This window comes from Daldinia loculata, assembly GCF_022478755.1.
Source record: "Daldinia loculata strain CBS 113971 unplaced genomic scaffold F4817scaffold_41, whole genome shotgun sequence".
NCBI lineage: Eukaryota > Fungi > Ascomycota > Sordariomycetes > Xylariales > Hypoxylaceae > Daldinia > Daldinia loculata.
In genome coordinates this window covers 189292-213371 of record NW_026054895.1, presented here as the reverse complement: position 1 = coordinate 213371, position 24080 = coordinate 189292, and the positions used below count along the sequence as shown (strand labels likewise).

The following is a 24080-nucleotide window of genomic DNA, read 5'->3' as shown; positions in this document are numbered from 1 at the left end:
TTTGATAGAATGCCATTAAATTTTAATAGTAATTATGCTGATCCTATACTTGGCTTATGTAGGTAATATATAAGTCTCTAGAGTTACATGATCGGTATTGTTGACTTTATCCGGCTCTTTGTGAAACGCCCATACGAGATTTCTATTCATCGCCGTCACACATTTCCCATCTACCGGTTAATATGACCAGGTCATCCTTATTAGTATTACCTTGTTCGCTTCTCACAATTATCCGTTTATAGGCTGCTATATGCCGAAGTATAGACTATTGCGTGCTCGGCGCCCGCAAGTGCACGTTCATTGCAGCGGTTGGAATATAAGACGCTCCATTATCTTCTACGAGCCAGATTCTTGCACGTCTGTACCCATAATACTGCCCGCAGTCCTATCCTATCCAGGTATAGAACTTCGTTCCTACGCCTGAAAATAAACCGCACTCGCTAAGAGCCAGGCAAGACCGCTATGAAAGGGGCATCACTCCTATCCTCTCTGGCTGCGGCTAACCTCGCTCTCGGGCAGTCCGCGCCTGCAACCATCCCGACTATCCTTGGTATCCGTGGAGCTAACTCAGCGGGCTGCTTCTCGGCGACGAGTATGAGCCTCTCGCTAAAAGCCGACAGTTTGAAATTCGACTTCGCAGATATGAGGGCCAGCGTTACCCCAGCTACCCCGTACGACTCAGAGGCCGCGATATGTGTAATGTCCATCGAACTAGGTGCTTTTCCGCAAGGATGGCGCTTCGCCTTCTCGGACGTCTCGTATACAGGACACGCAAAACTCGCCGGGGGTGCACGGGTTCGGAGCTTCGCGGCCAACTCGTACTTCCAGTGGGAGCATCTCAAGAACAATGGGGCGATTGATCAGCCTACTATCAAAAATGCATCCGGCTCTTATTTGGTAAGTTCTCATCTTCATAGGTATCTAATTTAACTTTGAATACACTTCTAATATGATGCCTTATTCTAATTGCTAGTTGGATGTCCCGGAGAAGATAGTAGACTTCGGCGCTACAGGCGCTTACGATAAAGACTTCAAAGTCGACATCCGGAACAACAAACTAGCTTGGTCGCCCTGCTTTACCGGCCAGGAATACACATTCGACGATAATATGCAGGTTCAATTCCAGTTCCAGGCCTATTTAACTAAGGAAGGTCATTCGAAAACCGGAAGCGGCGTTTTTGGTCGTCCTTTTGGCTCTGCTCTAACGGCAGACTTCAAAGTTGTTTGGGAGCAGTGCGATCCGGCGCAGAGGAACTCTTGGGGCCAATTTAGAATGGGTGACTACGAGTCTTGCGAGCGTATTGGTCCGGCCGATAGTTCGGATGAACAGCCTACTGTAAGGTGGTGATAGGCTGCAGAAGCTCACCCCCTTTTTGCATCGGTTACGATCGTGCGGCACGAGAGTATGTTCATAGAGATAATCACCATGCCTCTTTATAATATGAGACCAATAGACCATCAATGAACTGCTAAAATACGAGACCTTATAATAGTGATATGAGAGAATTAGGTGGAAATTCTTGAAGTAGATGTGTTTCGGCTAACTAATAGCATATATCCTAGTTCTGTATTTGAAATGCACGTGTAGCTCTTTGATATGTAAAGGAAATTCTATATGACAGTTGCCCATTCAGGGAGAATTTCTTGCTCCCGCGGTACTGATGCTCGATTGCGATCATTAATGTGTTCATTCAGCGGAAGATCCTGATACTGGCTTCGTATACCCATATCCACCCCCCTCTTCTGAATATACCTCGCGAAGCCTATCGTCTCTCTCTTCCATTCTTCTCTAGATATCTTTCCGGCGACGTAGTCCGCATAAATCATGGCGTCAAAAGCAGCCTGCGAAGTAGAGGCGACCGTATGGGGCCGGAATCCGGCAAGCGCGTCGCCTATTAAGACGACTTTGCCGTCCAAGTACTCGTTCTGTGGAGTCAGAACGTCGGTCACGGCTTGCACGAATGGCTTCTTGGTTCCACGGACTATCTCTGCGAATTGTGGTGGAAGCCTTTCACGTGCGAGCTCTCTTTGCTTCTCCCAGGCGTCTGGGTTAATCGCACCCGGCGGGATAGTGATTTGTCTCCGTCTCCCATCCTTGTCTGTCATAATCTCTTCAAACTCTGTCGAGCCTTCGGGGAAATTTGTGTAGTAGACGAAGTTAATGAGACGTTGGTCTGGCTCTATCGTCCCGTATTTTCCTGGAATCAGATACGCCAGGATCTGGATTCCAGGGGAATGGAAAAAAGTAAACCGGTGACTAAAAGCTTCTCTAGCAGACTCGCTCGCTTCAGTCTCGATCACTGTCCCACGAAGGGCACAATAACCAGCATATTTCCTCTCGACATCCGGTTCGAGGATTTTGCGTATCGTCGAGCTAGGTCCATCGGCTCCTACAAGAATATCGCCAAATATGCTTCCCTCTTCTCCCTCGCTTGTTTTCCAGTACACCCGAATGCCGTCGCCCTCTTTATTGAAACTCACGACTTGTCGATCATGTAGGTGTGTCGCTTTCCCATGCTCCGGCGCAGGTTCTGGCACGTTGCAATATGAACTCTCGATGCCGTCGTAGTTAGCGCGCATGAGGTAGTACGTCAAATCCCAAGAGGTCATATACTGCACCGTTTCCTCCTTGTGTACTATATTGCCGTCCCTATCAAGGTACTGTCTCCTGTCCGAGCGAACAGCAAACGGTCGGTCGCATCGATTGTATCGGTTAAAAAGCGCAAGAGTGTCTCCACCTGCAACTATTCCCGCTCCTTGGTCCTGAAGCAACGGGGCGGGATTGCGCTCTAGGATCGTGGTGTCGTGGCCGAGCGCTTTCAATGCAAGGCCAGTTGCGAGACCACCGAGTGATCCTCCAACCTAACACATTCAATCAGTGAAAGTTTATGTCTAGTTCAGTGGTCGCACTGACAATCACAAAGTGTAGCTTTTTTGCTCCCTGGCCCTCCGCCAGCTGCTCAGTTGAGGGGATAGCCATAATCAAGTTCGTACCAGTAATCGGTTGAAAATGAAGCTGTTGATGAAGTCTTCTGCTAAAATATCCAGCGATTCCTATCAATTAAAGTAATCCTGTTAGCCGATGAACGTATGTCTTCTGAATTACCCGGAGGGCATCCAATATGGAATGTGCCGGACTTGACGTCACATCGAACTAGTCATATTGAACGGCAGATGCCTTATTGATTACACCTCACCATTCCCATGTGCATTAGATTTGATAAGATATAGTAAGACTGCATCATCATATAATGAGTAGCCAAAAAAACCCTAAGACATATTACTAAGTCATGAACATATGAAATGAAAATAGTCAGAAATATTTGCATTTAGACCGCAGATAGGCTGTTAATTCAATTCAAATATGTTTACTACGTACTTGCATCTATAATATAGCACTAGATACCATTTAAGCTGCTCCTAGTCAGCTCAATTTATTACATAGCATCGAAACTTTGAAGAATCAATGGCTATATTACCCCTTAACGGCATTTACATCCTATCGGAATTAACTTCCGCAATCAGCTTGCGTGTAGTTACTATGCTATGAAAACGTCTTTATAATAACCAGATACACGTGATATATCAGAAGTTAGGGGAATTTTTAAACTATTGATCTCGTATAGTTATAGTATGAGTCATATAATATTCGACTAAAAGGCTTTCGGGGCTTCGTCGACGTTAACGTTGTTACAAATCTCTCCAAAAACTTCCACCATGTGGTCTAAGCGGTCTCTACTCTCATTTATCCTTGCTGCCATATCTCTTCCCAAGGGGAGGATCATTTCTTTCTCGTGACCTTCACCTATGCCCTTGCCCATGACTACATCATAGATTGCTTGAGTTGCTTTGACATGGTCGCCGGGGACAGCAAAATTTCCCGTGCTCAAGGCAGTAAAGAATTTCTCTGTTGTTGTCCCTTTATAGTCAGGGTCAATAGATTTACATACCGCTCCAGTTTTAGTAACCATGGGAGTATCGAACGCTCCCAGATAGAGTAGTAGGACACGGACGTTGAAGTCTTGCATTTCCTTATGCAATGTCTTTGTTATACCTTTGGTTTGTTAGTCCAGACAGTAGCCAACCAAGATAGGAGAATAGTTACCGTCCAGAGCTGCCTTGGAGGCGCCGTAAACACCTAGAGACTGCACGGCTTCCATTCCGGAGCCGCTGCTGAAGTTCACAATCATACCCGAGCGTCTCTTACGCATATGAGGTGCAGCCGCACGCATTAATCGATATGGCCCGAAGAAATTTGTTTCCATAACCTGATGAACCTCTTCTTCGGTGAAGCATTCTGCAGGGCCTGTCATGCCGATGCCCGCAGAATTGACCAAGACGTCGATCGCTAGTCCCCGCGCTTCGATATCTTCAATTACATGTCCGCAGTCCTGCTCATCTTGGTCCAGTCTAATCCATTCACCCCCCTTCTTTGTGAATTCTTCTACCAGCTTCGGTGTACGACTCGGGTTACGGGATGTTGCGATAACATTATGACCATTAGCTTGGGCAAGTTGCGCCAGCGCCAGGCCGAACCCCGACGAACAGCCAGTGATTAACCATGTTGATTTTCTCTCTGACATTTCTAGCGCCACGGGTAATTTATGTCTTTAGGTCATAGAACAATCATGCGTTGTTGAAAGGCCTTAAAATAGTAGGCAATTAAGATAATAATGACATATGAACCTTCTAGTATATATAGTTTGATAACGGGTTTTGGCGGATATAAAAGACTATCTCCATGATCTCGTCCAAGTAGCATCTCTACTACCTAGGTCACTAACCAAAGCCAGACAACCATGCGGGTCGGGATGGGACATCACCCGATCCCGCAGTCTATTTATACAAGCTTGCTCATTCAGTTTTTACTAGAATATTTTTAGACGTCATTAATTCTAATAATCCCTAAGTTATTATGACTAATATAGCTAGTAGGTATTTAGAGGTGTAGTATCTCAGAGGTAGGAGTTTCCACGATCTAGAAGATAAAATACCATCTTGAAGTATAACTTGGGCCACTATTTATGAAGAATGACAGAAAACCATCAGTAGGATATAAATATTTATATAAATGTATACATCGAGCCTAGTTGTGAGATACATATTGTGCAAACCGTCCTACCCATTACAACTAGTCATTATTCGGCCATAGGCCCTATGGCAGTAGCATACATTATCAAAATAGGCGGCTTATAAAAATGTTCCCACCCGAACTATCTGGTGGTTAAGGACGGTGATATTGATTATACTATTTGTTTGGGGTAGGTGTAAGTTTGTTTACAAACGCGATTTTCTTGATGGTGCTCAAGAATTACTCAAAAGTCTCCTTTGGTAGCCCAGACACATCCTCTTATACCACATGGATTACCATGAGCGCGACTATCTGCCAGGGCATGAGAGGATGATAGTACATTTCCCCACCAGACCAGGATCTAAAGACCGATCAGGTGCATGCCCTTGAATAATAGCTTTAACCAACAATAATATTCGTACTTTCAACCAACCAGATATGAGGTTCCATAGATGCCGGATAGATAATCGTCCCGTTCCGAAGAATCATCTACAGGTAGGTACCTTGGTTACCTGGATACATACACAGCATGCATGCGAGTTTGTAAGTTCGATCGACCCTTGTCACTTACATGTGCCTTCTAGATAGCAAATTGCATGACTGCCAAAAGGGGTAACGCAATGAATACGTATGCGACGTGAATAGCTTCAAAGCAAATCGAAACTTGGCTAAATTGAAAATATCTAGGTACTCATGCTATCAGTCGGCGCGCGCCCAGTCAGCCTATGATGTGGGATCATCGATCAAATTAGTCAGTGCATTGTACCAAGCTTCCTTTATCATCGCCATATCTTCCCAGTAGTGTCTTCCCATTTTCTGCGTATCTTCTCAAGATTTTTCAAATGTTTCAGTATCTGTCAAGGTATAAGTAGGTACCTAAGGTTAGGGGTAGCTACAAAGGTAAATCTACCATACAAAGGGCGCGTAACGCCCTCGTAGGAAGATGAAAAGATAAGTGTTAATAGTTTAATATTATCTATCTTAACATTCACTTTGTTTATAACCTCAATCAAAGGTATATTATCTAACAATACCTAGGTAGGTAGTAAAGGTAGTGTGTGAAAATATCTTACCTATACACAAACACTATAATCACAACCTTCCAATCTGCTGTCTACTGTAGCATATTTTGATGGGTAGAAAATACACCACTTGGATATAAATATATCAACGCTTCTCCCGTCTTTACTCTTCCTCAATCTAAGTAGTATCTCCCTTTTTAAATATCTACTTCTTCGTCACCATTTATCCGACTAAGCAATAAACGAAGCTCAATTAAATACTATGGGGAGTAGCTATCAGAACGCCTCGATGCACACACAATGTGATGGTAAAGTATCCCAAGCCTTAAGTGTGGACCGAAATTTAGCTAACTATTTCTCCCCTAGCCATGTCGACTCCTGGGACATGTGATCAATCTTTGTCAATACGCACAATGCCACTCCACTATACCGGTACAAACCCGTCTCGTGATGCAGTCTCTTCGCAGAGGCTTCCAAATGAGATTTTTTATCTTATTGCAAGAGACTTTGCCAGACTACAGGAAATCTCTCGACTAAGTCAGATGTGCCGCCAGCTGGCAGAGCTACTTAAGGGGCTTCTCTATCGGCGTAATGTATTAGATGTCAAGGCTGCCCAAGAAGCTGCTACTGCCGAAAATCGAGATTCAAGCCGTCACAAACTTCCGATCTTCGAAAGCATCAAAGACTTCCAGATGCATGCAAGAAGATCGCGTATCAATCCTTCTCAATTTTCGGTTCTGCACTGGGCTGCATTTCATGGGTCCGTTGAAGTTGCAAGAGCTACTATTAGAACATCATTAAGATTATTTCCCGAGTATTTGAATGTGAAGGATACACATGACCGAACGCCGCTATCTTACGCCGCAGCCGGTGGACATGTCGAAGTTATGCAAGAACTTATGGATGCGGGATGTCTCGTGAACGCAGGGATCCGGGGCAGATTTATATGTCCTAACTCTCACTCGTCGACGTACTATCACGCTGCATTTACCCCTTTAACTATAGCAATTCTTTCACACCAAGAAGCTGCTGCTACTATTCTGGCCCGGCGCACCCTTTATCAAGACGAGCTTTACACTCGGCCGGGCCTAGGTGTCTATGGGCCACTCCATCTAGCAGCATGGGCAGGCATGCCTCGTATTGTTGAGATATTATTGTCTAATGGATATAAAGCATGGGGACTTATGCCCGCTTTTGTGGGCCGCTCATCTTTACACTATGCTGTTGCGACAGAGGATAATACAGAGACGATAGATATCTTGCTTGGCCAAGACGTCTCTATGAATTTCACAGGTCTTTGGCAGACTCATACACCCCTTGAGTGTGCTACATACAATAAGTGCTTCCGCAATGCATTGCATCTCATTAAAAAACATCTACCCTCGGGAGAATATGGTATATGGGCGGACAACGCATTGGTCATGGCGGCTGGCTATGATGATGGGTTTGCTGTCACGGAAGCTTTGGCAAAAATCCTTAACGCACAGGGCGAATTTGAAGGGATCGAGCGTGCTTTCTTCGTATCATCTAAGGACACGTCCCAAGCCCCTAAAACCAATAAGTTCCTTGCTCAATTATTAGCTGTAGGGCTAGATAAGACTTACCTTGACGACGGAGAAGGATACCTTCATTGGGCTTGCCAGCAACCTTACGTCAACATCACAGCTTTGAAGCTTATGCTTGAAAACAAGCATTATCCACTTGACCTTAACGCGAAGGATGATTGTGGTTATACACCTCTTGATCATGCAGAGGAATGGGGACATGATGATGTTGCCTTTCTTCTCCGAGAGGTGTATTTTGCGAAAAGAGGTGACGAAGTATAAGCATGAATACGTGGGCGTAGATGTGATTGCGTTTTCTTCTAGGGAGGTAAATGATTTTTTTAAAAAAAGATTTGACTTTCTGTTTTCCTAGTAATGACCTATACATTATTTAAATTCATCTTAGAAATGGATATGATATCATGTTAGTTATCTCAGACCTTATTTAGGCCCCTTACAGGGACCCCGCAGTCTTCCAGCACACATTATTCAGGCTGTTCACATTATTCTCAGGCTGTTGCTGCTCACAGACTTAAACCGTGGTTTACCAAGAGGTAATTATCTAAACTATATATAATTGAGGCGAGTATAATCAATCAACATCCGTTTATTTACTAAGAGACCTATAATCCAAATGTCACCCAAGACCGTCTTCATCACCGGCTGCGGTCCGGGTGGCATCGGTTCGGCCCTTGCGACAGAGTTCCATCTACGGGGCCACCGCGTCATCGCCTCATCGGAGGATCTACCCACACACCTCCAGGATATCGGCATCGAGACGATGGTCCTAGATGTCACGTCGCAAGACTCGATCGATAAGGCCGTGGCGCACGTGTCCAAGCTCACAGACGGCAAGCTAGACGTCCTGATCAATAATGCCGGTGTCTTGCACATTATGCCCTTCGCACACACCGACGTCGCCGCTGCACGCCGCGTTCTCGATGTCAACGTGCTAGGCGTGTTTGCCGTGACGCAGGCTTTTCTTCCGCTCCTCATAAGTGCTGCCGCTGCTGCTAGGAAGAGCGGCGATAGTAGTGGAAGAGAAACTGCGCTAGTAGCGAATATCGGCAGCGTCAACGCCCAGCTTAAGCCAGCTTTCTTCGGCATTTATAACGCGTCGAAGGCTGCCCTTGACGTTCTAGGTGCCACCATCCGCCCTGAATTGGCGCCCCTAGGGATCCGTATCGTGACTGTTAAGACGGGTGGCGTCGGGACTGGACTCTTCGCTAACGCGCCCCCGACAAAATTGCCAGAGGACAGTCCGTATCAGCCGCTGCGGGAGTACATTGAAAGTCGGAAAAGTAGGTGATGCCCATGTCTTGTCTTAATATCTTGGCTATGTCTTGAATCCGATCTTTCTGAATTAGACTATACCTAATGCCAAATCCGAGTTCCTAGACTGATTACTGAAAGAAACGATGGCTAATTCTTATTGAAGTGCTGGAGCGGATACATTATATAGATCCTGCGACGTATGCGAAGAATGTAGTTGATGAGCTGCTTAAACGCACTGTAAAGCCTGTCATTTGGTACGGCCCCACGTCGACAATTGCCTGGATCTTGAGTTGGTTTGGCTGGGAAGAGATGACGGTGAGTTATAGAATATACTGATTTCTTTTTCTTTTTCTTTAATTCGATTTACTAATTTTATATTGTAGGACAGTATCTACATCAGAGAGAACTTGTTGTATAAGTGCGCTATAGATACATAGTGCTTTAAGTCAACAAAGCCAGTCCTACCTATCTATCATCACAAGTTCTCGATTGAGGAAGGATTAGCGGATTCGCTTAAAAGATGTATAGTTGAAAGGGGAGGACGGTAAGAGAGCATCGTTATATTTATGATTGGATCAATAAAAAAAAACCTCCATAACATACTTGCTTGAGAAGGGCAAAAGGAAAGGGTTTGGCCGGGGATTGAACCCGGGACCTCTCGCATGCTATTGCAAAGGGTGTACCCTAAGCGAGAATCATACCACTAGACCACCAAACCGTGCTGGATCGAGTAGATCGCAGAATACAGACCGTGCTGGATGTGAACGTGGATCGCTAAATAGCCGCTATGTTCAAAATCTTTGGGGCCCGGTTCAAAGGAGCCGGGGCATGGGGCGGACGCAGCGGCGACGCTAAGTGGCTCCATATTGAAATCAAAGATCCAATGATAGGCTAGGATCGGTAACGCGGTGATGATACTGAAGATACAGGGCAGATATCTCTGCAACATCGGATCCTCGAACAGTCCGGCTCGTACTCGGTTGGAAACGTGCAGAGCGATAGGATCTCGTTCATCCAATGCACAACGATGTATATGTCATCTAGAGCTATCCCGTGGCTCGAGGCATTTTCCGGAAGATCGTCGATCTGTTGAGTAACCAACGCCAACAACCAACATTAGGAATCCTGCATCCTACAAGCGGGGAGTCATAGGAGGGATGGGGATTAGTGACTAGGTACTTTAGCTAGAAGGTAGATAATAAGAAATACTTGTCTTTCATTTTTATTCAATTATTGTTGCACACCGGCTCATCGAAAAAGGTCAGCAAACCATTTGTCTCACTTATAAACGTGAATTATATCTAAAGTGTGGCTTGCACTTGACATCGGTGCCCAGGTGCACGGCTTGTGGCTGATCACGCAACCTTCGCGGCGCCTCTTTTCTTTTATCTTACACAGCTGACATATCGCAATCGGGCGAAACCTTTCTCAACCTAATTATTAATACCCCAAGGATCTGGATTTATATCTTATATATATCGCAGAGGTCCTAACTCTACTGAATTTCTAAGATTAGTTTTGCGTATTTCGAATTACTTAAATTCTTGGGAAGAATCTGCGTACCTATTAAGCAAAAGCAGACCGCGACGGGGGAAGAAATATTATCTTCTTGGTGAAATCCGAGGTCGACCCCGGCGACTCCCAGATAAAAATGAGCTGGCCATACCAAATATTCGCGCTGGAAGATGCTCAAAAGCACGCTCGACGCCAATCGCTTGACCGCCATGCGGCTTACGCGCAGCTCTCGGCGCTGATTCCCATAGGCCTCATCTTTCTCTACCGGCTAGGAGTATTTCTGGTGAGACGGGTGTCACCTTATCAGCCCGTGGCTTACTCAGCCGTTCCGAGCTCTCCGGGACTCAAGCACGAGAGACAGAGTCCTGCCGGATATTGGAGTATCACGGCGAGGCGTGTCGCATGGTGGCTTGGCGACGATGTTGTCATCCTAGGGCTGAACTTGGGACAAAGGGACCAAATAGTTTTCGGCTCTTTATGGTCTATGTGGCTTGTCTTCTTGTGTTTCGATGGCACTGGAAATGGTAGGTCTACCTATTATTCGACGTATTTTTCAGCACAAGGACCGTTCGGATAATATGCCGTGTCCCAGTTTATCCCAAACCCGAGCAGTCGGGTCGATCTGATTACTACCTCATAATCTAAGAGGTACCCAAGCTGATCTAATACAGATTATCTTCACCTTGCAAAGCGGTTTGGGATAGTTGCCCTATCTCAACTTCCGCTGCAATATTTATTAATATTGAAGAACATCAACCCCATCGCCTTCGCGTTTGGGTCTTCTCATGAGCAACTCAATCGGTGGCATCGTGTCCTCGGTTGGATCATCTACTCCCTGCTCCTTGTCCATGCAGGTTTATACTTAAACTTCTATATTCAAGAAGGCATTCTCTCTGAAAGAATTGTCCGTCCTGTTCCAGCTCTTGGGCTTGGTTCAATCATTGGTATGAGCTTGCTGGGCGCCACGGCCCTTAAAACTATCCGTACTTATTCGTACCGTGTCTTTTTCATTACGCACCTTACGGTAGCGATGGCACTCCCACCGGCCATCTTCTTCCATTCCCATCACGGGGGCCGGCAGTATTTAGTTGAGGCATTACTCGTTTTTTTCATCGATCTCATCAAGCGCAAGATTGATACCGTCACCATGCCATCGACTCTAGAGCTTATTCCTGACACGAACTTAATCAAGATAGTAGCCAGCCTTCCCTTGTCAAAACTCGATCGCTTCCGCAAGTACGCCGGAATGCATGTATATTTGACTATTCCTTTTGGTTCCCGCCGCAGCTCGCACCTTCTATTTGAGTTTGCCTATAACCCATTCACTATCGCGTCGGTAGATGAAAAATCAGGAGAACTGACTTTAGTTGCGCGACGCCAGAGAGGACCTATGACTGGAGCCTTGGCCCAGTTTGCAGAAGATGAGTTAACTGATGCTAAAGTATCGTTATGCATGGAAGGCCCTTACGGGTGCGCGACATGGTTTCCAAACCTGGCTGGCCCGGAGTTTGATCGGATCCTTTTAGTTGCTGGCGGCATTGGTTCTACATTCATTTTACCTATATCCAGGTATGCCCAGCTCTCGCTTGGTTTGATTAATAAAACGTCCATACTAATATTGACCTGAATGCAGTAAGTCATCAGTACCTTTCTAGCGTTGGTTTCTACACCAAACCGGATTCTAGAATAGTACCTAGTGTCTAAACAAGGGGCCACCGGGCCTAGATGCTCGTAGAAGGGATTAATCAATATGCTTATGCAGGAGACTAACATCGTATAGGATATATTCTAAATGAAAATCCAACAGCCCGGGTACAGGTGGTCTGGGCAGTACGCGGGGCCGCTGATTCGTCGTGGCCTTTAGACAACGCGGAAAATGCCCTCGATGACAACGTACAGCTATTCTTAACTGAGGACGTTCCGCGCGAACTTACTTTACGTGAAGCAGTCGAGTTGGATAGTAATTCATATCTTAATCCCAGGCAGGTTCATAAACGGCCCGACCTACAGCAAATCGTCGACGACTTTTTCCGCCAGGGGCTTGAAGAGAGAGTCGCCGTGTTGGTTTGCGGACCGGAGGCAATGGCTCGTGAGTTGAGATCACACGTTGGAGTTTGGGTTAAGAAAGGTCGGAACGTTTGGTGGCATAACGAAGGGTTTACATGGTAGTTGTTTTAAAAGATGGGGGATACGATGAGACTTTAGGTTGTCTTAGATGGTGTTCTTGGCATCTTGGCGGAAGCGATTTAACACCTCTATTTCTTGGTCTGCCAACCCAGTGATCACCGATTCATGCATGCAAGTTAACCCTCCAAACAATGTTTCTTACACATGTAATTATCACATGCACTTCTCAACCTTGTGGAAAATCCATGTCTTGTTTTCTACTTGGGACTGAAATGGCTTGGCGGCTTCCTCTTATGGGAGCATTTAAGTTCACTCAGGGACATGGGTGCTTAATTTTGGCTTGAGGAATCCTGCGACGGGGGACTAGGTTGTAAATAATCGTTGTGTTCGGACGGCATACTTTTTCTATCCAAGGAAGTACTGTCTCTGAAGGTGAGAGGAAATGGAAAGTTTCGGCCACGCCTGTTTCATTTAGATAAGCGTTATAGAAATGGATTACCTCATTGCAGAATTGTCGAAGCTTGTGAGAGCTTCATTTCCTTGGCATCTTTACTGGCGCGACAATCTCAGCTGGTCAATCTGTCATTCGACAACTTTTAAAAGTTTATATAATATATTGGTGGCGTTACCAACCAAGTAATTGGTATTCCATGTCTTACTGACTATTACGTATTTGAGGCCATTCGAACTTGTACGCATCGTTCAAGTACTTTGTCCGCAGCTAATATCCCACAGAGGCCCACTGAATCGTATTGATAAACTAGGTTCTTTGGAATCCTAGCAGCTTAGCTACCCTAGAAGATATTATCTTATCAAGAGTTTGAGATCTAATCCGAGGTCTCCGAATAAGTGATTTGATTCGTCCAACTCGTCGGATTTTCTAAGGTCCTTCAAACTAATCTAATAGCCTAGACCGGCACATTGATACCATCGTCTCCACTGATCGCCTAGAACATGGCGTAGACTGGCTTATATCGTCAGCAGTTCAGGTACCCGCCTGTACCTTGCATTAGAAAACTTCCATTAGCTTCCTCTATCAGCTTGTCAACGGGCCGAACCCACTAATAGAGTTGGGAATTTTAACTATACGGAATCTCCGGTAAGGCCCGTATCGTAATGCGCCGAGGACATCGTGTCAAAAGGCCCTCTCGAAACAAACATCGTAGCCGTAAACCCAGTCTAGAATAGGAAAGAAACGATCAGGTAATCCTGATGGAATCCAAGCTCATAGACCTATGCCCCAATGCAGGCAAGGAGGCCGCATGAGCTAACTTTGTGAGGTAAGACGAATCATGCCTTCGTCTAGCTTCCACTTCATGAAAGTAGCTGGTCGTGCTTGGCGATGATTACAAAGTTATCACCGTGCTAGTGGCAGTGCTGACTCTTTCCTTCCGAGATGATCAAGACAGGGGACCAGGTCTTGTGATGAAAGTTAGGTATAAGATGGAAGGATCTTCACCACCCAGGACGACCTGTATACCATCTACTTCATATCCAGAGGTCTTTTCACGTTCTCCTTGCCTCGAGCCGCTCATTTAGTCTTAGCATTTCAATATGCGTTCAGCACTCCTTTCTCTCTCCGTGCTCGGAGGTGCCTTAGCGGCACGTCCGTTTCTAAACGAGCCCGATACTGGGTAAGTCCTGTCGAGCCAGACCCTTGTTACAAACTCAGAGAAGTACTTACACGAAAAAAGGTTCGATGAGTACTTCGCCAATCTACCGGCCGGAGAGCTACCGCCTCTAGAGAAACTCGTCGGACTGCCGGATTTCGATGCGGCGGCGAGAAGGCATCTTGCGGTTCAGAACTACACCTATTATCGCAATGGCGCTGGGGGCGAGTGGTCGTACCGAAATAACCTCGAGGTTTTCAACCGATATAAACTCCGCCCGAGGACTATGGTGGATGTCACGAATATCGAGTCTACGCTCCCGTACGCTGGCCCGTAATCCTTGTCTTATTCGACACATTTTACTGATGATGGAGATATAGTACCACGATTCTCGGCCACAACTTCTCCGCGCCCTTCTTCATCAGCCCCGCTGCTCTAGGAGGCTACGGCAACACCGATGGCGAGAAGGGGCTAGTCGAGGGAGCCGCAGCGGGAGATATTCTGTACATGGTATGATTCTGACTTACTTCGTCTAACCTATAGCACTTGTAAATTCACATACGCTAACATTGGTGATGCGGTAAAGCCTGCCCAGCTAGCTAGCTTAACTATCGAAGAGATTGCTGCGTTCAAGAAAACCGACCAGGTTACCTTTCAGCAGGTTTACCTTAACTCGAACGACACCGCAACAAAGGATGTCTTCGCTCGAGCTGAGAAAACCGGAAGCAAGGCCATTGTTTTTACGATCGACTCGGCCGCGGACGGAAATCGCCATCGTGCGGCACGCTACGGCGTCGGTTCTGCGTAAGCCCATCAGTTCCAAGTACCATGTTCCCGGTGTAGTAGACTAACACGTCACATAGTGACTCTGCTTATACTTTGATAACCGTAAGTTTACCAAGGCGAAGTTTCGGGGGCATAGTTCGGCTTGAATTGGATCCAAATTGCTAACATGGGAACTCATTTTCTTAGTGGGACTTCTACGACCACATTCGCACTCTGACAGACCTTCCAATTGTCTTGAAGGGCATACAGACGGTGGAAGACGCACAAAAGGCCGTCGAGCACCAGGTTCCAGCTAGTACGTGACATCGGGACTCCCTTTTCTAGAAACTAGCCCCTTATCAAGAGGTCGCGGACCTGAAAAGACATTGAATCCCTTGTTGGAAGTTACTAACCCGCATCATCAGTCTACCTATCCAACCACGGAGGTCGCCAAATCGACGGCGCACGCTCGCCTCTCGAAGTAGCTATCGAGATCCGCGATCAAGCCCCCGAGGTGTTCTCGCAATTGGAAGTATACGCGGACGGTGGCGTGCGCTACGGCGCTGATGTAGTCAAGCTGCTGGCTCTTGGTGTTCGCGCCGTCGGGCTCGGGCGCCCGTTCATGTACGCCAATGTCTACGGCACGGACGGGGTCAAGCGCGCTATCGACATCCTCAAGCACGAGATTGCTATTGATGCTGCGAACGCGGGGGTTGCGGATCTGAAGAAGATCGATCCCAGTATCGTAAGTTTTTCTCCTTACTCATCTTCTCATATTCTCTTATTGAAGCGAATGAGGGGGGCTGACATGTTTATAGGTCGATTGGACGCCTAACTGGGCCGAGGCATAGGAGGCATAGGAGGCATACGGATAGCATAAAATAGAATAGATTGGTCTAATGGGATACTTAATTGCAATATGTATATGCTTTCATATGTGGCGGGCTAGTTGACTGGTAACTCTGCCACCTAGATACAAGTGGTTTGTGTAAATTGTATGAGCTTTGAGCGTGATCCATAACTTTTGGAGCGCCTCTACAAATCTTTCCTATAAATAGCATCGGATGACATCTTCATCATCCTACGCTCCTCCATCTCATTCGGCTCTCGCCACCATTTTCCGGCCTTTTGCTTGGGGAACCCCCTTTTCTCCCATTCGACAAGATGTTTAGGGCCAATCTGGTGCCAAGGTACGTCGAGATCCTTCGAAACGTGGTCTTGCAAATATTCGGTGACTATCGTCGGTTCGGCATCTGGCAGTTTACCATCCACGAAGAATATCTTGTACATGTCGCGCTCCTCACGCTCCATTTTATCTACGACTTTCTCCATCCTACTTACTACTCCCGACTTAGTGTATGATGGTGGGTGCATCCAGGAGTCCACTTTCTCCCAGTCCAACTGGAAGCCAGCAGCATCGTAAGTAGGCGAACCCTCGCGACCCTTTTTATGGCACACATATAAGTCATGAAACATTTCGCTGGGGTCCAGGAGGTTTTTTTGCTCGCTGAGATTGTGCTCTCGTATAGCTTTTGTTTGGCCCCTAGGCTTCTCTGGCTTGGGAACATAGAACCGCTCTTTGAAGCCCTCTGGCATGTCGAAACTTTCCCATCGCGGTCGCCTTACACGTCCGGGCGTAAGACGCGGATCGCGTAGCTGACTACGATCATAGTCGAACTCCAAGTCTGGCGTTGTTAGGCGCGGTTTACGTTTCTCGTCGGGAATCTCTTCTGGTTCCTCGGTGCCGGATGCCTTAGTCTGCTTTCCTCGCTTAGGTCTACTCGATGACTGCGAGTCAGTGGACTTTCTCTTGCGCCCTCTCGTCGTAGTAGTCTTCGAGGTCTTGGCTGTGCCTTTGCTGGAGGATTCGCCACTTTGGTTTCCCGAGTTCGCGCGTGCCGACGCGCTGCGCAAATGAGGCGGCATTGTGAATAATACTGAATGGAGAGAAATGTTGACAAATTAATCCAAGAACTTGTCCTTGCTTTTATTCACATTCTTCAACTATATGATTTCAATGGTACGGATCTGATCTTGTTCGTTGCGCAAGATCCTGGGTCGTTATAAAGATCGTCCCCTATTACCAGACGTTTACATCATAGTACGAACTCCTAAAAATGGCACTCTTCCTTTTATGGGGCCCCTTAGAAAATACTAGATAGGATTGTATATAATTTTAATACGTTTTTCTATAGGTGATACAGATGCACGGCTAGTGATATATATTCCTTGGGAGACAACTATGTAAGGCTGTTGTTGTCAAATCGTTTCCACCTCTAGGGACTTCTATAACATTTACTTCCTATCCAATTCCACATTTGATGTTACTAAATTCGTTCTCCGTGCCAATAGTAGTCTTACGCTCCTCGATATTAACTCTAGGCAGGAGCGTAGGGTTAAATAGAAATCTGCTGTTAGAAAATTTACAGTAGGTAGCAATAGAATATTCAAAAGCCATCTATTAGGATGAAAGGAGTTGTCAACCCGAATCAATTCTGAAAATCATCCACCAGTCATTTCGATACAATTCGGACGGATAGATGAATTATATGTCTTTTCTCCATACTAGGATGATAAAGACAGCTCAGTGCTAACTCACTCCTTTAGAATCAATCAACACTTCACAGTGTAATTCTGTAACAACTCAGTATTCCTTACTTCCACATAAAAAAGAATCATCAGTTACTAACTGTATCAACCACAGCTAACCAAATACTAAAATAGCCACGGCCGCATTTACTTTAATATATAACGGCTATTCCAGCACTGCTTCCTACATGCAAAATGATGGAAGGCATAACTAACCCATTCAACTCCTGCAGTAATATCAATACCCCCTCTAAGAGTTGGAACAAGTCCATCAAGCCGGCAATAGCTACGATAGCCAACTATTATCACCTTCAAGATGTGCAACCAGTGGGAAAAATATCGAGCAAGATGTGGCCATGAAGTCCGGATAAACATCTTTAACTCCTGCGCAGACTACAAAAAGTACCATACCTGCCAGAGGTTAGTCATCCACCATAGCAGCTGCTGTCCCCTAGACAAGTTGCCCTTCGCCTCTGACTTCTGTGCCGGCTGCAAGGCATCTTCAGACTGGGTTGTGATTATGACCCAACGCTACCTAGATACCAAGAAATTAGATTTCAGCGACGAGAACATCGCAGAATTCGATGCTATGCACTTCCAACTGCTTGAATGGCCCGGAGTTCCATACGTCACCAAGAACGCCATCCACAAGAAGGTTATGGACGACTGGGCCCTCTATCGCAGAGTCAGTAATATCGCGACGCAAATGGTCAGGGCGGGCGCCTGCACGGCACGTGAAGCCGACAGTGGGTATAGACGGTTTTGGGCGAGGCCATGAGTGTCAATATCAATGCCGATATATACACTCTGTATGTGCCGAGATATGGGGTTGCCAAGAAGGACTTGGGATAAGGAATCATTTTTAAAGCGCCGTCAGCTTCGGTGGTTTTGGAGTTGATATCACATTGAATAATAGCGTCGAACGCTGCTTTTGTCACAGAGCGGAATTACCAGCAAGAACGTGGCGTTTGGAATATACGGGTTATTTATTATCCTTTCCAGCGTATTGATTTATACAAAATAGTAATACTATTTACTCACAATATAACTGAAAATTAATGGCCGATGACAGCGACGGCGCTTTGCTCGATCGGGGCGTCACCAACCTGGTGGGTGTAACGCCTCAAGACCGTCTACGAAGCACGTAATTGATTCAAGATTCATTCATGATTATATTGGTTCGAGTAATTTGGCCATTCGACTTTCTTCGCATTGCATCCAGTTTCAATAATAGCCAAGTAGAAATCATTCCGAACTCAGGGTCCAGAGCTTTTATTCATTGACCTCAATTTCGCAATTGAAACTAATAGCGAATCTCGAATTACCGATAATTGGCTCAGATAAGCCCGAAATAAAGTGCACATCACGTCTCAAAAGATGGAAGCGCACGACAACCCCTCCAAGCATAGTAACGAAGCACCATGCAGTGCTCTTTATAGATACCTACCTTACATATTTCCAACATGAATGGGGAAAATAGGGTCAAAGAGCTTCATTGGTTGGTGGCTAACCTGGACATATGCGATGGGTGATATTTTCTCCAAATGGCGCAATCGATGTTCATGAGCCCATTCCAAGTCTTGTTGACCGAACATAAAGAGGCAAGTCGCAGCCGAGTCCAACTCCGCTAGCAGATGAGAGGCAAATCCAACTATTATGGCGACTGTCACGTACGTTACCCCTGCGGCGGTGAAGCCCCCTGGGCAGCCCGATATTTCGTATGCACCGGATTTCAAGAAATATGAAGCGCGAAGAGACAGCCGCGTTAAGTCTGGTGGCTTGCCAAGGGAACTTCCTAAAGGATTGCCCCGGCAGCTAACCGGAAAGCTGGTCTGGGAGGGCGACTCGCTTGCAAAAGAATACGATTGGACATATGTCCTTGAACAAAGCCAGCTCGATGAAATAGATCTCGCTGTGAAGCATTTCAAGTGTAGGTGATGGTCTAGGCTATCGCAAGATCCATGCTGATAGTATTCAACAGCTCTCAACTTACCGCTCGGTTATGTGAGCCAGGAGACCTTCCCATTGCCAAACCTACATTCCGAGCTACGGAAGTTATCCGACGAGCTCCATAACGGACATGGCTTTTTCGTAATTCGCGGTGTTCCCGTGGACAAGTACAGTCGCGAAGAGAACATAATTATCTACGCGGGTTTATCGGCGCATATTGCTCCTAAACGAGGCCGCCAGGACAGCAAGTTCGACGGCAAGCCTGCGGCTGTTACGCTGTCTCATATCAAGGATTTGAGTGGTCCCGGTCGCAATGAGATAATCGGTAGCCCGGCTTTCACTACCGACAAGCAGGTATTCCACACTGACTCGGGTGATATCGTTTCCCTGTTCGTCCTCGAAACGGCTGCCGAAGGTGGCGCAAGTAAACTCGCGAGTACATGGCGAGTGTATAATGAGATCGCTCGTACCCGCCCCGATCTTATTCACACATTGACGGAGAATTGGAACCCGGAAAAGTATGTTGCTTCGAATAAGACCAGGAGCTGAATTCAAAGGTATCTAGCTAACACGTAGGGAACTTCAAGCTTTGGTAATCACGAGCAGCCGTTTGAGTCAAGACCTATTATGCATTACCAGCCGGCTACTGAATCAGCGCCAGAACGTGTGATTCTCCAGTATGCTCGACGTTCGTTCGTCGGATTCGGTGCCTTGCCTCGAAGTCCGGCCATCCCGCCAATCACCGAAGCTCAAGCGGAAGCATTAGACACACTACACTTCCTTGGCGAGAAATTCTGCGTCGACACGTATTTCCAAAAGGGAGATATTCAGTATGTTAACAACTTGGCTGTATTTCACGCCCGGGACGGGTTTAGGAATGAAGGCGATAAGCAGTAAGTCGATCCTATTCATCATACAGATAACTTTAGCACAGTTAACTGAACATGCTCAAAGGCGACATCTGTTACGGTTCTGGTTACGCGATCCGGAGAATGCATGGGACACGCCGGAGGTATTGAAGGAGAGGTGGGCTTTGCTATATGATGACAGAGCGCCAGAGTCTGAGGTTCTGCCGCTTGAGCCGTATATTCGAACTGCAGGTAACAAGAGTGGTCGAGTGGGTTGATGATCTTGGCGAGACCGAATTCCAAATCAATATATATATAAGCCATCAAGAGTAAACATGCCCGGGCATAGCCAATGATACACCCAATGATACAGTGAAGGAGCGGCTTCCATCGGCTTTTCTTCAATATCCGAGTATTAAATTGAAGACTAACTATGCAAAATGATACTTAGGTTTTGTTGTGAACACAATCCTGTAGTGCCATGGCCAACAAAACTACTATCCGAAAAAGTCATAACGGCATGTCTCGTATCACTTGGCGTACATATCGTGTGGCTTATGATGGCACACCCCAACAAAAGTCTGTTTCGGGGTTATTGAAATAGCTTGGTGATATTGGAACACTTCGATATCAACGCGGCGGACAAGACTCGCTGCAAAACTATACGCACCCACGTTTTCTCGAGACTATAATCCTCTAGCGCCCGTAAAAAATAACATAGCATACCTTGATTATATGCTTAGGATTACGCAAAGTTTTATTTGCCTCCCAGCACATTCAATCGTTCTGGGATTGTTCCGTAACATCGTGCCCCCAATCCAGCATGGTTGTCATGATCAACCAGTATTGCGTGATTCTCGGCCCCTCTCACCTAGGAAGGTCGCCGCACAGTTTTATCCAGACAGTCTCCAAGAAGTCTGGGAGAACCATCTGAATATAGCTTTATCTACCATTCAGATCGCGGTACACGGTTCGGCAGATCGGGCTAATGCCCCAAATATGTTCTAGACGTTCGTACGGTGTGCTCCAAGGACCGATTGTATCATCGAGCCTGGCGATCTCGTACGAAAAAGGATCGCCTCGGCGCATTCTCATTAAAAGCTTACGACCTGCTGTCGCGATAAGTACATCTCGTCGCGGTCCTGTTTCCCACGCTCTATAACAGCAATACTCTGGATCGCTTGAACGTCACCTTTCCATCCCAACTTATCATCATTGGGACCAAGTGGATGAGCTTTTGAGGCAATGGGGATCCCGAAATTTTGGGTGCGGTCGGACACGACCGAAGTACCGGCGGTTGATACCCACCCATCCAGTTCCGACATCTCGGTGATTCACGACGGCAATCTCGCGTATACTCTAGAGAAGGCAGGAAATGGATCGAAGCCATCTTATCAGGAGGCAGCCGGCGCTCCTGTCGAATCCAAGTCGCCACTAGGGTACCACGTTGGTTGGATAACAGTCCTCTTTCTCAATATCAATCAAATGATTGGTACCGGTATTTTCTCGACGCGTAAGATACTCCTACCACTATCCAGATTCTTAAAATGAGAGGAAGCAGAACTGACATTTAATTCCTTCGTAGCTGGAACTATTCTTAACAGTACTGGTTCTGTCGGACTTGCTCTTATCTACTGGACAATTGGCATATTATTAGCTATCGCGGGCTTCAGTGTCTACCTTGAGCTCGCGAGTTACTTTCCAAATAGGTCAGGATCTGAGGTTGTCTACCTGGAGCAAGAATACCCAAGGCCGAAACATTTCTTCCCTGTTACCTTTGCGGTCTACTCCGTAATCCTAAGCTTCAGCAGCAGTAACGCTATCGGTGCGTATCCATGACATCTCAAGAATAGGCAGTTATTAACGCTGATTAGTCTTGGCCAGATATGTATATCAGATTGCGGGTTCTACACCGACCGACTGGCAATTGAAAGGTGTTGCGGTTGCTGCGTATACTGTAGCAAGCTTATGTAGGTTATCCTTGTCTGAACAAGTTGTCACCTAGGTCTAACAAGTATGCACAGGCGTGATTCTTCATAACAAATACTCTCTATGGCTAATGAATGTGCTCGGGGTTGTCAAAATCATTACTCTCATCTTGTATGTATGAACTTCCACGGGAAGGGTGTCCGTCGATTAACACGATCTCCTCGATAGCATTAGTATAACCGGCCTCGTGGTCTTGGGCGGAAACGTCCCTCATATTCCCGACCCCGGAGCCAACTTCCGAAATGCGTTCGAGGGCACAACAACCAACGGAAACGATCTCGCCGTCGCTTTAGTTAACATTGTCTTTTCGTACACGGGCTTTGCGAATGCCTTCAACGTGGTCAACGAAATCAAGAATCCTATTCCGACATTGAAAAAGAACGGTGCCATCTCTATCTTGGTCGTTGGCTTACTGTATATGCTCTGCAACATTGCATACTTCGCTGCCGGTATGAAAAAAACCAAGCACTCGCGTATATCAAGTAGATGCTAACTAATAATACCTATAGTGTCCAAGGACGAATTCGCTAAGTCTAAAGAAATTGCCGCAGCCGTGTTCTTCGTGTCTGTCTTTGGTAGGGGCCGCGCGAACCAGGCTCTAAACGTTTTGGTTTTGCTAAGTGCCTTCGCGAATCTACTTGCTGTGTTGATCGGCCAGTCCCGAGTGATCCGCGAAATTGGCCGGTGAGCATTTTTCCTTCTTGAGCGCCTTTCTTACAGATACTGATAACGAGGCTCTATAATAGACAAGGCGTGCTCCCATTTACCAATTTTTGGGTGTCCACCAAACCTTTCGGTACTCCCTTCGGCCCATACTTCCTAAAGTGGGTTATGACATTTATTATGATTGTTGCTCCCCCTGCTGGCGACGCTTTTCAATTTAGTAAGTTTTATCGGATGTTTTCAATTCTCGTAGCCCCTTTTCCGAGTTGCATAGTGCTAACAGCAGAAAAGTTGTGAGTCTGGGAACTTACCCGGATGGAATATTCCACCTTGCTCTTGCAGTCGGTGTATACCTAGTTCGCTATAGGCAAAAGCGTTTGGGGAGAAAAGCACCCGACTTCAGGACCTGGGACGTGGTTTTGATTTTCTATATCTTGCTCCAGGTCTACATTCTCGCAACGCCGTGGATCCCTCCGAAAGGAGGCCCGTACGCCGGCGAAGTTTCGTTCTGGTATGCGACGTACTGTGTCGTTGGTATTGCTATTATCGTTACCTGCGGCATATACTATGTCATCTGGATCTATGCGCTACCAAGATGGGGAGGGTATAAGATACGACCAGAAATAATGAGCGTCGAGGACCAAGGCGCCACGACTCATCGATTAGTTAAAGTACCTCTAAACGAAGTGGAGAAATGGGACCAGGACCACGACGAAGCCGGACATTTGAGACGGAGACATGTAGTTGCTTCGACAACGTCTTCACAAGGTGATGACGGCATTACCGAGGCGCCCAAGATTGTGTAAACTATTAATTAGACTTGCTATGCCTTTGTTAAACAGTTAACCTCTATATGAAGACTGAAACTATGGTATAACACGAGTTTCACAATCTAAAAGGAGTTAGTTAATTCTCATAAACACATATGCCCGGCTTAAGTGAAGTGATCTCTATTAGTGACGCACTTATACATCGCTATAAGGTGGCAGTTGTACATCGTCTCTTACCCAGGGTACGAGCTTGAGCTTTCATATATACATGTGGGTAGACTGAATAGGTAAGCCTCTAAACGGGAACTCTCCAATAGGTGGAAGGATTTACGAGGCATAGTA

General features: G+C 46.3%; 10 protein-coding genes and 1 non-coding gene across 11 annotated transcripts; 7 read left to right on the top strand and 4 right to left on the bottom strand.

The window, feature by feature from the left end:
* Positions 1-462: 462 nt before the first annotated feature.
* F4817DRAFT_366927 (uncharacterized protein) lies at positions 463-1348 on the top strand (the record flags this gene model as incomplete). The annotated part of the gene is made up of 2 exons (XM_049307055.1): positions 463-897; positions 974-1348. 2 exons carry the CDS (start codon positions 463-465, stop codon positions 1346-1348), a joined length of 810 nt encoding a protein of 269 aa, XP_049157009.1.
* A 162-nt stretch (positions 1349-1510) lies between these two features.
* Positions 1511-3325, bottom strand: F4817DRAFT_344225 (FAD/NAD(P)-binding domain-containing protein). Its single transcript, XM_049304114.1, has 2 exons — positions 2915-3325; positions 1511-2862 (listed from the first exon to the last, which is right to left on the bottom strand). The coding sequence occupies exons 1-2, from the start codon at positions 2978-2980 to the stop codon at positions 1612-1614; spliced, it is 1317 nt and encodes a 438-aa protein (XP_049157008.1). The 5' UTR covers positions 2981-3325; the 3' UTR covers positions 1511-1611.
* A 328-nt stretch (positions 3326-3653) lies between these two features.
* On the bottom strand, positions 3654-4583 carry F4817DRAFT_366926 (putative short-chain oxidoreductase; the record flags this gene model as incomplete). The annotated part of the gene is made up of 2 exons (XM_049307054.1): positions 3654-4054; positions 4106-4583. The coding sequence occupies 2 exons, from the start codon at positions 4581-4583 to the stop codon at positions 3654-3656; spliced, it is 879 nt and encodes a 292-aa protein (XP_049157007.1).
* A 1923-nt stretch (positions 4584-6506) lies between these two features.
* F4817DRAFT_366924 (ankyrin repeat-containing domain protein) lies at positions 6507-8160 on the top strand (the record flags this gene model as incomplete). Its single annotated transcript, XM_049307053.1, has 1 exon — positions 6507-8160. One exon carries the CDS (start codon positions 6507-6509, stop codon positions 7917-7919), a length of 1413 nt encoding a protein of 470 aa, XP_049157006.1. The 3' UTR covers positions 7920-8160.
* A 1-nt stretch (position 8161) lies between these two features.
* F4817DRAFT_187976 (NAD(P)-binding protein) lies at positions 8162-9482 on the top strand. Its single transcript, XM_049298433.1, has 3 exons — positions 8162-8938; positions 9076-9227; positions 9296-9482. Exons 1-3 carry the CDS (start codon positions 8272-8274, stop codon positions 9347-9349), a joined length of 873 nt encoding a protein of 290 aa, XP_049157005.1. The 5' UTR covers positions 8162-8271; the 3' UTR covers positions 9350-9482.
* A 57-nt stretch (positions 9483-9539) lies between these two features.
* On the bottom strand, positions 9540-9630 carry F4817DRAFT_t117. The gene has a single exon. It is a non-coding gene; the product is annotated as a tRNA-Pro (tRNA).
* A 615-nt stretch (positions 9631-10245) lies between these two features.
* F4817DRAFT_344219 (ferric reductase like transmembrane component-domain-containing protein) lies at positions 10246-13178 on the top strand. Its single transcript, XM_049304113.1, has 3 exons — positions 10246-10951; positions 11099-11995; positions 12208-13178. Exons 1-3 carry the CDS (start codon positions 10564-10566, stop codon positions 12594-12596), a joined length of 1674 nt encoding a protein of 557 aa, XP_049157004.1. The 5' UTR covers positions 10246-10563; the 3' UTR covers positions 12597-13178.
* Positions 13179-14108: 930 nt separating this feature from the next.
* On the top strand, positions 14109-15833 carry F4817DRAFT_366922 (FMN-dependent alpha-hydroxy acid dehydrogenase; the record flags this gene model as incomplete). The annotated part of the gene is made up of 8 exons (XM_049307052.1): positions 14109-14188; positions 14249-14485; positions 14545-14674; positions 14751-14968; positions 15028-15052; positions 15137-15245; positions 15355-15674; positions 15748-15833. 8 exons carry the CDS (start codon positions 14109-14111, stop codon positions 15778-15780), a joined length of 1152 nt encoding a protein of 383 aa, XP_049157003.1. The 3' UTR covers positions 15781-15833.
* A 131-nt stretch (positions 15834-15964) lies between these two features.
* F4817DRAFT_360157 (uncharacterized protein) lies at positions 15965-16855 on the bottom strand (the record flags this gene model as incomplete). Its single annotated transcript, XM_049306242.1, has 1 exon — positions 15965-16855. One exon carries the CDS (start codon positions 16853-16855, stop codon positions 15965-15967), a length of 891 nt encoding a protein of 296 aa, XP_049157002.1.
* Positions 16856-18520: 1665 nt separating this feature from the next.
* On the top strand, positions 18521-20638 carry F4817DRAFT_344214 (Clavaminate synthase-like protein). The gene is made up of 4 exons (XM_049304112.1): positions 18521-19448; positions 19500-19986; positions 20056-20361; positions 20423-20638. The coding sequence occupies exons 1-4, from the start codon at positions 19175-19177 to the stop codon at positions 20592-20594; spliced, it is 1239 nt and encodes a 412-aa protein (XP_049157001.1). The 5' UTR covers positions 18521-19174; the 3' UTR covers positions 20595-20638.
* Positions 20639-21443: 805 nt separating this feature from the next.
* Positions 21444-23906, top strand: F4817DRAFT_187890 (amino acid transporter). The gene is made up of 8 exons (XM_049298432.1): positions 21444-21829; positions 21902-22141; positions 22191-22286; positions 22341-22416; positions 22474-22754; positions 22815-22989; positions 23052-23188; positions 23260-23906. Exons 1-8 carry the CDS (start codon positions 21562-21564, stop codon positions 23772-23774), a joined length of 1788 nt encoding a protein of 595 aa, XP_049157000.1. The 5' UTR covers positions 21444-21561; the 3' UTR covers positions 23775-23906.
* Positions 23907-24080: the final 174 nt, after the last annotated feature.

Coding starts and splice junctions, on each gene's coding strand:
- F4817DRAFT_344225 (XM_049304114.1), bottom strand. CDS start 2,980: ATGGCTATCCCCTCAACTGAGCAGCTGGCGGAGGGCCAGGGAGCAAAA. Junction 2,863..2,914: donor AAAAGCTACACTTTGTGATT/GTCAGTGCGACC, acceptor TGAATGTGTTAG/GTTGGAGGATCACTCGGTGG.
- F4817DRAFT_187976 (XM_049298433.1), top strand. CDS start 8,272: ATGTCACCCAAGACCGTCTTCATCACCGGCTGCGGTCCGGGTGGCATC. Junction 8,939..9,075: donor GTACATTGAAAGTCGGAAAA/GTAGGTGATGCC, acceptor TTCTTATTGAAG/TGCTGGAGCGGATACATTAT. Junction 9,228..9,295: donor TTGGCTGGGAAGAGATGACG/GTGAGTTATAGA, acceptor TTTATATTGTAG/GACAGTATCTACATCAGAGA.
- F4817DRAFT_344219 (XM_049304113.1), top strand. CDS start 10,564: ATGAGCTGGCCATACCAAATATTCGCGCTGGAAGATGCTCAAAAGCAC. Junction 10,952..11,098: donor TTTCGATGGCACTGGAAATG/GTAGGTCTACCT, acceptor GATCTAATACAG/ATTATCTTCACCTTGCAAAG. Junction 11,996..12,207: donor ATTCATTTTACCTATATCCA/GGTATGCCCAGC, acceptor AACATCGTATAG/GATATATTCTAAATGAAAAT.
- F4817DRAFT_344214 (XM_049304112.1), top strand. CDS start 19,175: ATGGCGACTGTCACGTACGTTACCCCTGCGGCGGTGAAGCCCCCTGGG. Junction 19,449..19,499: donor CGCTGTGAAGCATTTCAAGT/GTAGGTGATGGT, acceptor AGTATTCAACAG/CTCTCAACTTACCGCTCGGT. Junction 19,987..20,055: donor GAGAATTGGAACCCGGAAAA/GTATGTTGCTTC, acceptor GGGAACTTCAAG/CTTTGGTAATCACGAGCAGC.
- F4817DRAFT_187890 (XM_049298432.1), top strand. CDS start 21,562: ATGGGGATCCCGAAATTTTGGGTGCGGTCGGACACGACCGAAGTACCG. Junction 22,142..22,190: donor CAGCAGCAGTAACGCTATCG/GTGCGTATCCAT, acceptor AACGCTGATTAG/TCTTGGCCAGATATGTATAT. Junction 22,990..23,051: donor GTGATCCGCGAAATTGGCCG/GTGAGCATTTTT, acceptor GCTCTATAATAG/ACAAGGCGTGCTCCCATTTA.